Source organism: Ictalurus punctatus, chromosome 10 (assembly GCF_001660625.3).
Source record: "Ictalurus punctatus breed USDA103 chromosome 10, Coco_2.0, whole genome shotgun sequence".
Taxonomy (NCBI): domain Eukaryota; kingdom Metazoa; phylum Chordata; class Actinopteri; order Siluriformes; family Ictaluridae; genus Ictalurus; species Ictalurus punctatus.
The window spans coordinates 27255712-27272406 of NC_030425.2; the positions used below are offsets into that span (position 1 = coordinate 27255712).

The window sequence follows — 16695 nt, forward strand, 5'->3', positions numbered from 1 at the left end:
AGAGTAACTCCTGTACGGATTAATGACCCGGAAACCCTAAAATGCTAGGTCATCAATTCACTCGTGAACTTTAACACTGTGTCATATTCCACCAGGAAAAATAACTTGTGCTACATCGCACTGACAGTAAAGCAAACAAAGATTTGGAAAGAAAATGGGACATAATACATACAATGTCACTGAAACACGAGGGTGTGTACTGTACGTGTGTGCACCAAGAAGGTCCTCACAATGATAAGACGGTGTCAAATATCCTCGCGATCACCCAGTCCTCACAAAAACGTGGTGTTTTACGGCTTTTATTCGAAAAACTAAGTAAGGTCTTGGCATATCATGAATTTGCTACAGTAATAGAAGGTCCCCACAAAACAAACAAACAAACAAAACGTATGTAAGTAAGTACTCATGGGCACTATGCAAATGTCCCAACAAAGATTGGAATATCTGTCAGTTTTGACCTTGTGGGGACATTTGCCTGGTTCCCATAAGGAATGGGTTTGTTTTTTGTTTTTTTCACAAAAACTGCTGTTTTTGTTTAACAAATATACCTTTTTAACACTAAGTTAGGGTTAGTTTTCAGGTGTTATACTAATCTACAATAATCATGATGTCAGTGGAAGGTCCTCGCAAAGATGGAGGACCTGTATGTGTGTTTGTGTGTGTTATTGTGTGAATCAACAGCAAAGGTTCAAAATTGTAATGCTCATTGGGAAGGGTAATGGTCTGGTCTGCACTTATATAGCGCTTTTTTAACCCTAGCGGTTCTACAGACCACTTTACACTGGTTCTCATCTCATTCACCCATTCACACACACACACACACACACTTACACACCAATGGTGCCATGCAAGGCGCTAGCTTGCCATCAGGAGCAACTTGAGGTTCAGGACACTTCAGCATGTGGAGTCACGTGGGCCGATTAGTGGACGACCTGCTCTACCACCTGAGTGGGTTGTCCACTTATTTAAGGTTTATAAAGGGACCAATTATGTGCCTTACATAATGTTTAAGGTGGCAGATTTGCAGGTAAAGATATAAAAAGTGGTAAATGATATAAAAAGATATTGATATAAAAAGATACATAGTAAAAGTTCCCTTGATGGTACCACCTCAACCACAGGGTGTAAAAATAAAGCACTCTAGTATACTAACATGCCTTGCTGAAGACACGGTCAACTCTTGACTGAAAAGTTTGTTGTGTTTTGTTTTGTTGTTTATCTTCGTACACACTTAAATTCCTCACACTTTCCTATTAGTTTCACTGTAGTTAGAAAATAATGTGCTTTAATCGAAACGTGTGGTGGCTTTATGGCTTTATGACGTTTTGTTGAGTCGGGATTTTAGCCCTTCAGTCTAATAGCCCTTTAGTGATGTCATTTTCTGACATCACTGATCCATGGACGTGTTTTAATTAGTTAACTTTCAGTATGTTACATTCTCAGAAATAAAGGTACTAGATCGTACGTTGGCTCGTTGCTGGGGTGGTACCATCAAGGGTACTTTTATTACGTATCGTTTTATATCGTTTACCTGCAAATCTGCTACCTTAAAAATGATGTGAGGTACATAATTGGTCCGGTTATAAGCTTTACACAAGTTGTAATGTACCATGTTGCCACTTGAAAGGTACATAGCTACTAATGGTACTAAAGACAAGGAAACATACAATTTGGTACCTTTATTTGTAAGAGTGTAAAGCTCTACAGTAGTGGTCACCAACTTCTGTAGGTTTCATCCCCAATCACAATCTAACACACCTGTTTTAGTCGATTGAGAACTTCTTAAGGCAATGATTAGATGGTCAGGTGGGCACCATTATGGTTGGAGCTAAAGTCCAAAGGAAGGTAGATTTCCAAGAACAGGGATGATGACCGCTGCTCTACAGTATTGAGGGTGGTTTTCAGACATTGGCTTATAAAATGCGCCCTCTGCTGGCAACAATCTGGTACAGCACTCAAGCCCAAAGGGTGACCAAATAAGCTCTAGAAGAAATTTACAAATGTTCGGAATGATGCTTGAGCAATCACATTACACTAGCTTTTAAATCTCTATCTAGTTCTTTTACAATTACTTCTTCCTCTTCTTCTTCTTCTTCTTCTTCTCATTATTATTATTATTATTATTATTATTATTATTATTATTATTATTATATAATTCAGGGGGCTACGGTGGCTTAGTAGTTAGCACGTTTGCCTCACACATTCAGGGTTGGGGGTCCCGGATTCTTAATCCGGATTAAGATTCTAGATTAAAAACTAGAAATAAACGGAAAGTTTTTCGAATTTTGACGTACCAAACACTACGAAATTCATGTAAATATTTCTAAGATTCTGTTCTTTGTAAAGAGTTCTTCGTAGGCTTTATTATTATATCTATATCTGCCCTGAAAATATAACGATTGCTGATTGCTTATAATTTGAATATCCTTTTACCTCAACTTCATACTCTCATAGTATCAATGTACCGGTGGTTTGTATCTGAGAGCTGCTGCTGTAATCATATAGTCTGCCCAGTTGCTCATCCTAGGACTCGTCTGCTCGTACTGAACACCCTGTCAACAAATTCAGTAACTTAGTAATGTTTATTTTTCTACACCTGTGTGCTGTAATCAGTTATAAGCATACTATCCGGTATAGGGGTGTAAACTTCAGGATTTTACATGATACGATACGATGCGATTACCATTCTTAAGTCAGTGATTCAATGTGAGATGATAACACTGAATCTGCAGCGATACGATATGATAGGATTTGATTTATTAGCCTCGGATCAATATGTGACCAACTTTGATCAGAATCTGGGGTAAAACTAATGTTAATTCACGAATAATGATGAAAATGTAGAGTTGTGAGCAAATCATCTTGTTGTTGCTTTTTAAGTTGATGCATTGGGTTGTTACATCCCTATTATCTGGTGTCCGGTTTGAGTCTGGTTCCTCTCTAGGGTTCTTCCTTATGTTGTGTCAGGAAGCCGCCTCTTGTCATGTTGGGCGATTTAAGTTTTTCTCCCTTTGTGGCTCAGATAGTGCGTCAGTTTATGCCACCAATAAGTGGTGGTGGCATTATGTTTTCAGGTTGTCCGTCCGTCCGTCCATGTGTCCATCCGCTTGTCTGTCGAAGATTCTCGTTAGCGCAGTATCTCAAGAACATGTGGTTGAATGTTTTTAGGATTTCTATGGATTTATCATTATAACCAGCAGACGAGCGGATTCGATTTTGGACTTGGTTCAATCAGGATCACCTTGATATCAGTTCATCTGCTGGTTATAATGATAAATCCCCAGCAAGGTCAAATGTCTGAAACAGTTTTTCTTCGAATGCTTCCTTCCTGTTTTGTGATACAGCAATGTTACTTACACGTTCATGTTCAGGAACTCAGCTGCTGCCATCGTGACGAGGTGATTATATTGTTCTCCTGATAGAACCAGTGAGCTCTGTAACCCCTGTAGTGTTATGACTGGAACCTTGGACACTTCTCTGACGATCCCCTGTGCGCTCAGTTTAGAAGGACGGTCTGATATGCAGTCTCTGGGTTGTGCCGTATTTTTTCCACTTCACTATAGTGGATTTCACAGTGCTCCTAGGACCGGTCAGAGCCTTGCTGATCTTTTTATGACCTTCTCCAGCAGTTTTTTTCCCCCCACCGTGAACAGATTCATCTCGATGCTATATGGGAAGTTCCAGCAGGAGTAATCTAATCTGGCATCTTTACTGTGCAATCTTAACTGTGCAAGCATACAATTGGACGCAGGTGGATTTGAAATGAGCACGGGTGTATGCTAAACATATCTAGTGCGAGTGCTCAAGAAAAGGAAATTCTAGTCCTTATTTAGACTGGTAAAAGTAAGAGGGGGAATTGAATACTGATCGGTTAAGCAGATTCAATTTTTATTTCTTTTTTTTTTTCATTTTTAAATTATTCCAGGGACATTAAATGCTTGGTTAAATTTGATTTCTATGGAGAGCTACTTCAGAAATGGCAGAAATAGTCCTATTTTAAATATACTTACATACGACATTGCAATACAGCAAAAAAAGAAGAAAAAAAAAAAGAAGTAGTAATCACTTTGGGTTTAATAATTTCTTGAGTCTCCGTATCTCTATAATGTATGATTCGTATAGACTTATCCTTGCTAACACCAGATGATTACATTTTGGCATTGATCCAAACATGCTCATGGGATTTTTTAAAAATCCTTTCATGCATAAATTATTTAAAAACCTCCACATTCTTTCTTTTTATTTTACTTAAAATTGCATGTCGTGATATATATATATATATATCAAATTTAATCATTTTATCTGAACTAAAAAGTAAATGGAACACCTGATATACCTGAAATTAAAAACTGCAAAATAAAATTTGTGTCATATGTTTATAAACAAGTAATTCTTAGCGTTCAATGACCAAAAATATTGAAAAATATAGAAAATATCCTTTGTGAGCAAAGTTCCTGATGTACAAAAGTTTGTATGAAGCTCATCTCTGTGGTTAAAAAAAAAAAAAAAAAAAAAAAAAACTTAAAAAAAAATAATCTGTGGTAAAAAAAAAAAAAAAATTCTTCAATAACAAATATTTATTCAACATTAATTTTATTTTTTATTTTTTTGAGCATGGCACTAACGTGTATATATTCTGCAAAACTTTGTAATATTGACAAATAGTCAGGTGATTCATGATAAATTGCAGTGACAGTATCAAATGATTTGGAGGTGATTTACAATTGATATTTTTCTAAAAAAAACAAAAAAACAAACAAACACTTAAATGGACACTGTGCATGAAAGGGTTAACACTATGTCAGGCAAATTAGTAACAAGAAAGACTAGACTTGTTGGCGGCAGACGCATCCCTGCTCTACTGGGTTTTTTTTTTTTTCTCTTTTGGAAATACTAATCATCCACAGTACTTCCTCATGCAGAAGGTAAACTGAGTGTAAATGTTAGCATTCATGAAAACAGAACACCAGCTTACGGGATAGCGTGACACACACTTACCGTTTCCCGCCCTGATGGACACACCCACCCTAAATCTGTAAGCGTGAATAATAAACCAGATTTAACTCTCTATTCCATGTAAACCAAAGCTAGATCCATGTGTACGCACATCTTAGAAAAACTCAACAGAGTGTGATGATCCTCGTGTAGAATTTACACGTATTTTCTTCATACATTGATCACATGTCGTGGAAATCTTTCACACTGTTGTTTTCATGATTTGTTTATGTTTACTTGTAGGGAAAATGCTGGAAAAATGATAACTTAGCAAGTGAAAAATTTCTTAAATATGTGGCAGATTTATCTACTATTCCGTATTATGATGTAATTATAACGTCGTTTTCGATTTCCGTATTCCGTTGGCAAATAATTTTGCTTCTTAGTAGAATTATATTAAATAACCTGCTCAAAAATATTTTGACTATCGATAGGTTTTTAGTAATCTTTTCTTTCATTTAATCTAATTTAATAGTAATAAATGTGATTATATTCAAGATATTTTTTTTATTTTTTCAGATGTGATTTTCTCACCAGATTCATTGATTTTTTTTTTATTTGTCAAATTTTTCATGTGTGATTTTGAAAAAAAAAAAAAAAAAAAACAACGATTAATTTCCCATTCATTTTCACGTTAGGGCACGTGCTTTCATTTTTCGTTTTCTGACATGAATCATTCTTTTTCTGCGCATGATCACAATATTAATCAATATAATCAAATATATCCGGTATGTCTCAGGAGCCGGCTCTGTTAACACAACTCGCTCACATACTACAAAACAACAACCTTCTTCGCCTCTTCTTTATACATTTTTATTCTTTCATTTTGGATACGTTACAATTTCAGACACCAGCGGCGACTTTAAAAAATAAATAAATCAAAAATAGCTCTTTGAGGAACAGGAACAACAATAATTAACTTTGCCACACAACATGTTGAGACGATTTGGTTTGTTTGTTCTACAGTAACCGGATTAGAGGTCCAATACTTAAGGTGCCAGATGAAGTCATCATCATCTAGATGTTCTGGAGGGGGGGGGAAGAAAGAAAGACAGAAAGAAAGCAGCAACAGAGATTGCATTTCAGTTTATTGATGACGTGCTGCACGAATGTTGAAAATACTGAACCCCAAAAACGTGTGATGTTTGAGCAGTGGATTGTATTCAAGCTCTTAAAGCTATTTCTTCAGATTTACAGAGGAATAGTGAAGTGGTCCCTCTACAGTAATGTAAGAGAGCGATGAAAAGGCAGCAAAAGCAGTGTTAATTAAGCAAACACCAGTGTTAGTGGATTAGACGTGAGTCAGACCTTCTTGCGAACACAGTTTTAAGACGTTTTAACCGGAGGAAAGCAGTCATACTAGCGGGAGCTGTTGGAGGAGCTGATCGACCTCGTCCTCGTAGCTCGGAGGTAAGGACGAGTCAGTGCTTTTGGACTTGTTAGACAGCGTTAAGGCGTCTTCTGGGCTACAAGGAAACATCAGAACAGCGTATAGCTTCTCGTATGCATAGCGTTGGAGCTCAAATCCAGCAGAAAGGATGATTTTCCTGATCTAACACACCGAATGAATCATGCTAGAGCGAGCAAATCACCAAATGGTGCTTGGTAAAGTTACAGATGTTACGCAGATAATACACTTACGATGGAGTAGATGCTATGGATTATGCAATATGTCGAGTGAAAGTCTAGTACTGTGATGGGAAAGGTGTGTACAGTCTGAGAAATACACATATATGGTAAGATCTTTTGTACTTTTGGCGCGTATACTTCATCTTTAAAAATAATTTAAGCTACATAATTGGACTTTAAAGACCTTAAGTTAATTAAAGGTGCACTACATGCGCCTTCTCATGATAAACGTACAAAAAAAAAGTACCGTTAATGGTACCCATCAGCATGGGTGGGTTTTAGGGGGTGGGCGGGGGCCCACCCACAGAATCACTCAAGCCACACCTCCAATGAATACTTGATATTAAAGATATGGAATTATATTGTCCTGTTTTATGGACATTTCCATATCAAAATTAATTACTGTGTTATCGGGGTGGGGGTTTCTTTAAAAATTGAAAATAAAGTCAGCTTTATGACGTCAGACTGAGGCCTGGCAACATGTCTGCCACCCAGGCATCAAGGTACCTTTATTATTGATGAGGAATGCAAATCTTATATATATATATATATATATATATATATATATATATATATATATATATATATATATATATATATATATATATATACACACACACACATTAGAATTTGCATGCATTGCAAATATTACATGCACATACACAAGCCATCATATACACTCATTTGCAATCGTATAAACTTATAACCATCTTTCTTACCTTCTCTTTCCTGCTAAGACGGAGTTCAGGTACTTCTTGGCCGCCATCTGCTTGCGATATCGGCTGTAGTTGTCTGTAAACACCGCATCCGAGTGACGCTTCATGCGTAAGTCGTCCGCGCTCAGCTCGTCACTGCGAATATTCATGACCTTAATAAAATATTCCTCTACATAATCTCGCTAGACGTGTATTTGTACACCTAATTCGATATTCCGCTATATACTGACATATACATGTGATCTTAATTAAATATCGTGCTATAGGCTATTATTCCAAATGAACAGATATTTGTACGGTTAATTCAATATCCTACTGAGTAATTCTGTCTGGACAGATATTTGTTCTCGTAATTAAATATTCCGCTATGTGAGACACACACTGGAAGGCCATTTGTAAGCTTACGTAATTACATTCGGGTCATCGTGGTCACGGGTAGTGCTTGGATGAGTTTGCAGGGCGAATCTCCGACAAGATCTATATATAAATCTAACTTCTGGACAATGCTGTGAATTAGATGTGCACGTGTATAATAGATAAGGGAGAAAATGTTTACCTGACACGCTTGGCAAGTAAGGATTCCAGGTATTCTTTGGCTGAAAGTTGTCCGAGGAGTTTGCTGTATCCGCTGGTGAAAAGTCCATCAGCGTGTCTCGGTGGTCTGCAGGAAAATGAATACATTTTTTTTTTTTTTTTTAACAAAGAATATATATACACGTAAAGTCTATAAATACGTGCATTTTTATTTGAAAGCGTCCTAAAATTCACGAATGCATCTTGTTTATTTGATATACAGTCTACCGAGACTACGATCTTCGTACAAATATTGATTTGATTTTGTTTTGTTTTATTTATTTATTTACCTTTCCACTGTGTTTGCAATTTCATACAGAAGCTTATACACTTCCAGATCCTGAGAAGGCTCGTTTAGCCACGCGCCGTCACCAACACTGTTCAGACTGCCTGACCTACAGAGCATCACCGTGTGTCATTCTTTACTTTAGCATTTTCACCGAGGAAAACAAAACTTAACAGGCTACTTAAAGGCAAATTGCATTTCTCAGAATGACTACAGAGGGGATTCGATCTTCTCACCTGATGGCAGAGTATGAGTTGATGGCCGGGGGAGCTGAAAGCGTCCTGCAGCACAGCACGCTACACACAGCCATAAAGAGTAACTGTGAAGCGCTCGCTGATCTCCTAGTGTTCTTCATATCTAGCCAAAAAGAGGTCATAAGCATGGGTAAAGTGCACACTGAGAAATTTAGGTAGCACACTGTACTGTTCCTTGTCTCTGGGTTGGAATTGTCAAGTGGACATCTTTCATGCCTTTAGTAAGTATCTTTATATCTTTAAAAATAATTTAAGGTATATAATTGGCCCATAAGGACCACTGATATACCTTTAAAGCGTTACTCCAAAACTAAGTAAAGGTAAAACGTATACTAAAGGTACAAAAGATGACCCCTGATGGTTCCACTCCAGTGGTCAAAAAAAAGTCATGTTTGATTCCTTTATTTTCTGAAAGTCGCCTGGACAAATGCTAAATATTTACCAATAGGCAGGCGCTATATAATTGATCTTAAAACAAATGGCTATCTTACTATATTACATATATATTATATTACTGTATGTATATATATATATATATATATATATATATATATATATATATATATATATATACACACTATATACTATATATGCTATATTATCTCTAGCATTTCCCAATATTTAATCTTAAACTGAATTATTTCTACCATTTCCAGATGTTTATTCATAAACCAAATCTCCATCATTTCCAGATGCTTCGCCTTAAACCCAAATTTCTAGAATTTTAGATATTACATTTTTTATATTTCTAGCGTTTCTGCACATTTAACATTATACTGATTTATTTATTTATTTATTTATTTATTTTAGACTTTTAGCTCTTTAATCTTAAACAGAATTTTTAGCATTCCCCAATTTTTTTCATCTTAAACCAAGCTTCTAGAAGTTTCCAGATATTTCATTTTAAACTGAATTTCTAACATTTCTCAATTTTTTTAATCTTACATTTTGGGGTGGGCTTTTTTTTGTGTTTTGTGTTTTTTTTTTGTTTGTTTGTTTGTTTTTGTTGTTTTTTAGAATTTCAAATATTTCAGCTTGAACTGAAATTCTCACATTTCTAGCTGATTAATCTTAAACTGGATTTCTAGAATTTGGGATGTTTCATTGCAAAAACAACAACAACAACAACAAAAAAAAACAACTCTAGATGTTTAATCTTAAATGGAATTACTAGATTGACTGAATTAGTTCTAGATACGCAATCTTAATATAAATGTATCATATTTGTGCATACTTAATCTTAATGCAGATATCTCGAAAATCTACAATTTCTGCACATTTAATATTAAACTGAATTCTAGAAAAATCTGCACAATACATTGCTGTGTTTATAAAATTTGTAATTTATGGAAATTTATATATATATATATATATATATATATATATATATATATATATATATATATATATATATATATATATTATTAAATATATATGTGTGTGTGTATTTTAGTTACTCACTGTCGTAGGTGGGTGAACCTCAAAAGATGCTGTCCGAGGTGCTGGAACCAAAACAGCCCGAAAGGAAGAAAAGAAGAAAAAAAACCTCCTGAAGCTTTAAAGAAAGAAAAAAGAAAGTTTTTCTTCTCTTCTCGTGTTGTTCAGACATGCACGAGCTCTTCCACCTCTGCTCTTGTTCTCCTCCACCTGCCGCATTTTATACACACGGCCGTTTCGTTTTCCTCTGACACTTTCTTGCGTCATGAAGGTCCCTGTTGAATCGAGCAGAGAAATGACGGGGAGGGAATTAATGACCGGTGCTCTGGTCCTCGAAAGTACGTGGTCAAATCGCATTTGTTTCACTGATGCGAGGCTGACTCACTTTTCCTTCTAACCGCCCGAGTGCAAAGTGGCCAAAGCAGACATTAGTTTAGAGTATGAAGTAGCCGAAAACACACACACACACACACACACACAATAATACATACGACTAAGTAACCTTAATATATAATATATCTCTATTCGGAATCATGTGTACAGTATTTACAGTACAGTATATCTTTTATTTTTATATATATATATATATATATATATATATATATATATATATATATATATATATATATATATATATATTATACTGTATTATAAATACTGTACTGCATAATATATATGTATTATTGTAAGAGCACCAAATATATATATATATATATGCAAAAAAAGAGAATGCATTCATGCTTTAATTCATTCATCTTCAGTAAGCGTTTTTATGCTGGCTTGAGTTGCAGGATCAAGAGCCCGTTCCGGAAAAACTTGGTGTGAAGTGGGAATACACCCTGAAATGGCCACCAGCACATCACAGGGCCCCATATACACACTTTCATACACTCATTCACACACTGGGGCAACTTAGCATAGATCAGGCGTGTCCAGTCTTATCCGGAAAGGTCCGGTGTGTGTGCAGGTTTTCATTCCAACCAAGCAGGGATTCCAACCGGCCCTTTCCGGATAAGATTGGACACCCCTGGCATGGACAATCCACTGGAGGAAACTGGAGAACCAGGAGGAAACTACGCAAGATGCTACAGAGACAGCAACCCAAGCTCAGGATTAAACTGGAGACCCTGGAACCCTTTGAGGTGACATCGCTACCCGCTGCACCACCGTGCCACGTTAAAGGTCTTCAGTCGATTCGTGAATTATTTAAGGTGTTATCAATGCACAAGAACCGATTAAAAATTCTCGAGGAACATTTTTAGTCTATGAAGACTTATATTGCTATTACTGTGCTATCGATAATATGTATGTGAGGAATAAGCTATACTCGTTTGGCGGATGTGTGAAATAAATCGAATAAGAACAAGAAACGAATTAAAAATGTGTCGGTCTTTAAAAAAAGAAAATTTATACACATTGATATGGTGACGTTTTCCGTAAGGAGATGTTTAAGAGGAGCGAATCGTGCTGTTTCATGCTGTTATTGGAAAATAATCAACATTAGGGGGGTAACAGTAATTCGTTTCACAAATTGACACGACTAGAATTTTTATATCAGTTTTGATATCCTCGGTGATTTATTTGATGCAAACTTGTCCAAATAGCAATCAAAACTTTTTTTGCTCATCACTAATATTAGCTAAGTTAGCTAGCTAACTAGCTTAGCTTGCAGGTCCTGCAGCTAAACGTTTCGTCATCCGATAGTCTTAGAACGTGGACTGAAGATTGGTGGTTAATGTAACACGATAGGAACTGCTCATTTGCATACAGCGTACGTTAGTGTGATGTCATTAAATAATCTCCACGATGACATGGTAACTCAAAACATTCAGCTATAGAACCTGTGTGCTAAGCTGGCTAGCTAGCGGTTTAATGAACGTACATGTATACTTAATACAAAGTCGCTTTGGATAAAAGTGTCTGCCAAATGAATAAATGTAAATAAATGTAAGATATTTAAGACAATATCCCAGGTCAGGATGATCTAAATAGTTTTTGGACATATTTTAAACCTTTTCTTTAATGTACAATTCCATTTTCCCCCTATTTGTTTTCAAATATCATCTTTCAGATGTCACAGGACACACGTTCATCATCATCCTGATTAGATTCATAAAGTTATGACGAGGAGAGAGTTGGGCTGGTCATTACAGGCATCGTGTTTCATCATTACAAGTTGCCTATGCACATCTCCAACTCCCCAAGTGCATTGGACCACAGGGTCAATCAGATTACAGCATTCTGCATGTTCACTAATCAGATTGGACCTCTCATTTTCATCTGCTGTAAATTCAGGTCAGTGCATAGTCACTTTATAAAACTTCAAAAGCAGAAAATACGGAAAATTACTGCTTTGAGTATGTTTTTGCTATTTGGAGATGTATATTGCATCAGGTATTACCTTAAGGCTATCGGAAACTGAAGACACCATTGGAGACATCATGGAAGAGAGGTGAGACGTGACTCAGAGGCCACCTGCCTTCCCAATACTCCAGCTAGCACCTTTCTTGAGACTTTTTGGTATAGTGTTACTAGGGGATTTTTGTCCCTGGAGTTCTTGTTGGGTCACTTCCCAACAGCCTGAATCCACCAATGCCCCACCAATCTGTCCTGACAAAACTTTCTTGTATTTCTAACCATAACATGGTTTCTGTTTCTTCTCCTTTTTCTGGCTCATTCTCAGCTTCAGTCTCTTCCCTGGTCTGAGTGACCTTCTCAGCCTTTTAACTGATCTTGGCCTCTGATCCTTTCCCTGTTTGTTCCCTCTGAGCCACACCCTGATCCTATCCCAGTCACAGACCTTCATCCTTCCACTGTGTGAGTGTGAATCTCTGGTCTCATACGAAACACATTCCACATGCCTGCCCTAGAGTCAGTATTGAACCATGCTCCTGCACCCGGGTTGATCTCAGACAATGCATCTAATTTAGTGTTAATCTCAATCTATGTCCCTGGCCCAGGGTGGACCTTGAATCAAGCAGCTTCCCCAATGTTAATCTCAGGCCATTAGGCCAACCCAATGTCAAGCTTAGACTGTGCCTCTGACCCAGAGCTGATGTCAAAATGTGACTGGCCCAGTGTTGATCTTGAACCATACGCCTACCCTAGTTTCGATCTAGATCTAGAACCATGCATTCTTTAAATGAAATGTATTTCCCAGTATTGATTTTGAATCATGCACCTGCCCCAGTGTTGATTTTGAACCAAAAGTAGGACCCAGTATTGATCTTGAACCATTCACCTTCCCCAGTGTAATTCTTGAACCATGTTCCGGACCACATACCTGCCCCAATGCTGACCTCACACCATGCGTCTGACCCAGGGTCAATCTCAAAACATGCCTGGCCCAATGTCGATGTTGAACCATATGCATGACCTGTGTTGATCTCCTACAGTGCACCTGCCTCAAATGTGGATCTGAAACATGTCGCAGTGTTAATATTGAACTAAAGGACACAGTATGGCTCAGTATTGATCTTAGACCCATGTACCTGGCCAGGTGAATTTCAAACCACGTGTTTTCCCCAGTGTCAGTTTTGGGTCTTGGTGACATAGTCTCCATCTTCAACCATTTACCTGGTCAATTTGAACCCTTTGAATACCATGTCCTATCCATTTTGCCGTTTGGCTTAATGTCAAATGAATGGGATGTTTTTACCTAATGGTGAAATATACAGAGTAGTGTCAATGCAAAAAAGGGGCGGAACTACCATGATGGATCTCAGTCACTGTGTAGCCCGTGATGTCAGAGGTTTTAGCTTTTTACTGTCAAAGGAGTGGAGACATTTACAGTATGATTGGTGAGCATCTGAGATCATATGGAGAAGACGTCCATTAAACAACTCGAACAGTTCAGTTACTCAGCAAAAAGACAAACTTATAATCAAGACTTACAAAGAATCAGATGAGCAGGCCGATAAGCTAAGTGGCAGTCGCGTAGGATGCAGACTGGAAGAACATTACTATATTACAGAAAGAACCATAAATTAATATAAGAGATACGGTTTGTATTTCCAGGAAGTGGAGGACCAGTTAAGGTGAAGTAGATATTGCAAGTTACGGAACATTGATCAACAAAAGAAAAAACATTTGCATGTTAAAAATGGCGTGTTTCCAACGTTTGGAAGAAATTCTCTACCGTAGGAGTCGTTAAGGAGTCGGTTCCACAATATGAAGTCCATACATTTACATTTAACCCTCTTGCGTTAATTAAGATTAACATTTGGCTAAAATTTGATAAGCGATCATTTATATTTATTCATTGTTTTGTGATATTAAGGAGCCTTTTTTCCCAGCAGTTTTAACATTTTTTGTCATGAGTTATCTCATGACTGTTTTTGCCCTATATCGCAAATATGACCATGTTCTTGGATTTCATCTATTAAAGCCTTTTTTTAAAAATCTTTCTCGCTCTTGTCCTTGTCATTCATGCCATGGAAATCCAACTGCTGTCATCACAACTTAGAGTCTTTAACTGCCATCCGTGTTTAGACTCTGAGACATATGAACCCTGTCGTGAACTCGGAATCTTCCGGCAGCCGCGGTGTAACCATCGTTCACCACGGAATTTGGACTATCAGTCATCTCCCACAGCGATTCCATCTATCTGGACAAAAAGATGGTGCTGTAAAACTGATGCTCCATCGACAAGATGCTCAAAAACCGTTTTACTGAGGTATTTAACTAAAGATCATCACTACTACACATCAAAACACTTCGGATTTGGCCCTATTGCGTCAATTCTCAATGAACTCATCACTGATGAGAAGCGGGACATACTGAAATACTCACTCTTGCCTGTGCTATAGAATAACATCCTCCCAGGTTATACTGCTCGGAGATGTCAATATCCATGTTGATACTTACTGTTCAATTACAGCTGAACTAATGAATGTTCTTGAATGCCCCGATTGAACACGGCATGTGAATTTTCCCACCCATACCCATGGACATATTTTTGACTTAGTTTGTACATCAGGTCTTAATAATGTTCCTACAACTGGTACACAAATTGGCATCTCAGATCACACACTTATAGAAATTTTCCTCGCTGTAAGACATACAATAAAACTGCGGTATCTTATCGCAACCTAAAAGGAGTCGACCCCTCATTATTCTCCACCTCTGTCTGTACGTCCTTACTTTCTGTCTCTTTGAAACCGTCCTGTCCTTCAAACATCCTCTCAGCTGCTCTTGAGGAGCATTCCCCCATCAAAACAAAGCTGGTGCCCTCTTCTTACTCATTGCCTTGGTTTACTCCTGAACTGCGGGCAATGAAGAGAGTCGGTCATCATCTTGAATGACTCTGTAGAAAAACAGGCCTCGCTGTTCATTCATTATCTCTTACAGATCATCAGCTGAAGCACTGCACTGAAGTTCAATGTACTTTTCCTCTATTATCCAGCAAGCAAGTTGTATACCTAGAACCCTCTTTGCTACGGTGAACAAGCTAATTCACCCGCCAGCTCAGGACTCACACAGCTCTGATGAACTTTGTGACTCATTTCTGCACTTCTTTCAAGGTGAAAATCGTTTCCATTTACCAAACATTAACGTCAACCATTTCTGAAGTTCCTCTGCACAAATGTCTGTCTGAACACCTTGTCCACCCTTTCTCCACCTTTACTCCCACTTGCCTATCATCAGTCAGTCATTTCATTTAACATTCTAACTCAGTGCTTCTCCAAACTGTCCTGGAGGACCCCCTGCACTGCACATTTTGTATGTCTCCCTCATCTAACACACCTGCTTCAACTCATCAGCTCAGTAGTACAGACTGCAAGACCTGGATCGGGTCTGTCAAATGTGCAGTGCTGGGGTCGTCCAGGACAGGTTTGAGAACCCCTGCTCTAACTCATCATCCTGTCAGTTGGACCCTGCTCCAACCTCCCTTCTTAAACAACGTGAGTCAGTCATTTTGGCCCCTATTTCACATATGATAAACACATCTCTTGCATCTGCCATTGTTCCAACTGAGTTTAAAATTGCCGCTGTTACACCAGTCCTTAAAGGTCTGCACTTATATAGCGCTTTTTTAACCTTAGCAGTTCTACAGAGTGCTTTACACTGGTTCTCATTCACACACACTCACACACCAATGGTAGTAGAGCTGCCATGCAAGGCGCTAGCTTGCCATCGGGAGAAACTCGGGGTTCAGTGTCTTGCTCAAGGACATTTCGGTATGTGGAGTCACGTGGGGCGGGAATCGAACCACCAACCCTACGATTAGTGGACAACCCGCTCTACCACCCGAGCCACAGCCTTCTAAACTTCTGGAAAAAGCTGTAGCCTCCAAGTTACAATCACATCTTGCAGCTAGTAATCTCTAAGACCCGTTCCAATCTGGTTTTCGCCTATTCCACCTCACTGAAACTGCTCTCTTGAAGGTTATTAATAGTGTTGGGTCCGAGTCCACCCTTGTCGAGTTTGAGACCAAGTCCTTATCCAATCGAGTCCGAGTCCAAAAGGGTCCGAATTGGACTTAAGTCCGAGTCCTTAATGGCCGAATCTGAGTCGAGTCTGGCCGAGTCCAGAAAGTAATTAAATTGACAAAAGATTTGAAATTGCAATTGTTAAATTACTATTTTAACCTTCACAAACCGATGGCAACAAAAATGGAACAAAAAACACCACTATTACATTTTACCATTGCCAATTAATACTATTATTTCATGTCATCGGCACCTCAACTAATTTCCTATCAAAAAAATGGCTTCGAAGAAAAAAAGAGATATAGAGGTAAATGTAGAACTTTTAATATATTACAAGTGTATGAAAATACAAATGAAGCTGTTTTGTTATTGTA

At 37.8% G+C, this 16695-nt stretch overlaps 1 protein-coding gene across 2 annotated transcripts; it reads right to left on the reverse strand.

Annotated features, from left to right (window-relative positions):
* Positions 1-4620: 4620 nt before the first annotated feature.
* vipb (vasoactive intestinal peptide b) lies at positions 4621-10070 on the reverse strand. Of its 2 annotated transcripts, XM_017477473.3 has the most exons (7): positions 9915-10070; positions 8436-8556; positions 8204-8308; positions 7897-8001; positions 7344-7475; positions 6304-6461; positions 4621-6021 (listed from the first exon to the last, which is right to left on the reverse strand). In XM_017477473.3, exons 2-6 carry the CDS (start codon positions 8552-8554, stop codon positions 6350-6352), a joined length of 573 nt encoding a protein of 190 aa, XP_017332962.1. In that variant the 5' UTR covers positions 8555-8556; positions 9915-10070; the 3' UTR covers positions 4621-6021; positions 6304-6349. The 2 variants fall into 2 exon arrangements, with proteins under 2 accessions (XP_017332962.1, XP_017332961.1); XM_017477472.3 differs by having other exon boundaries at positions 4621-6461.
* Between the last annotated feature and the right edge of the window lie 6625 nt (positions 10071-16695).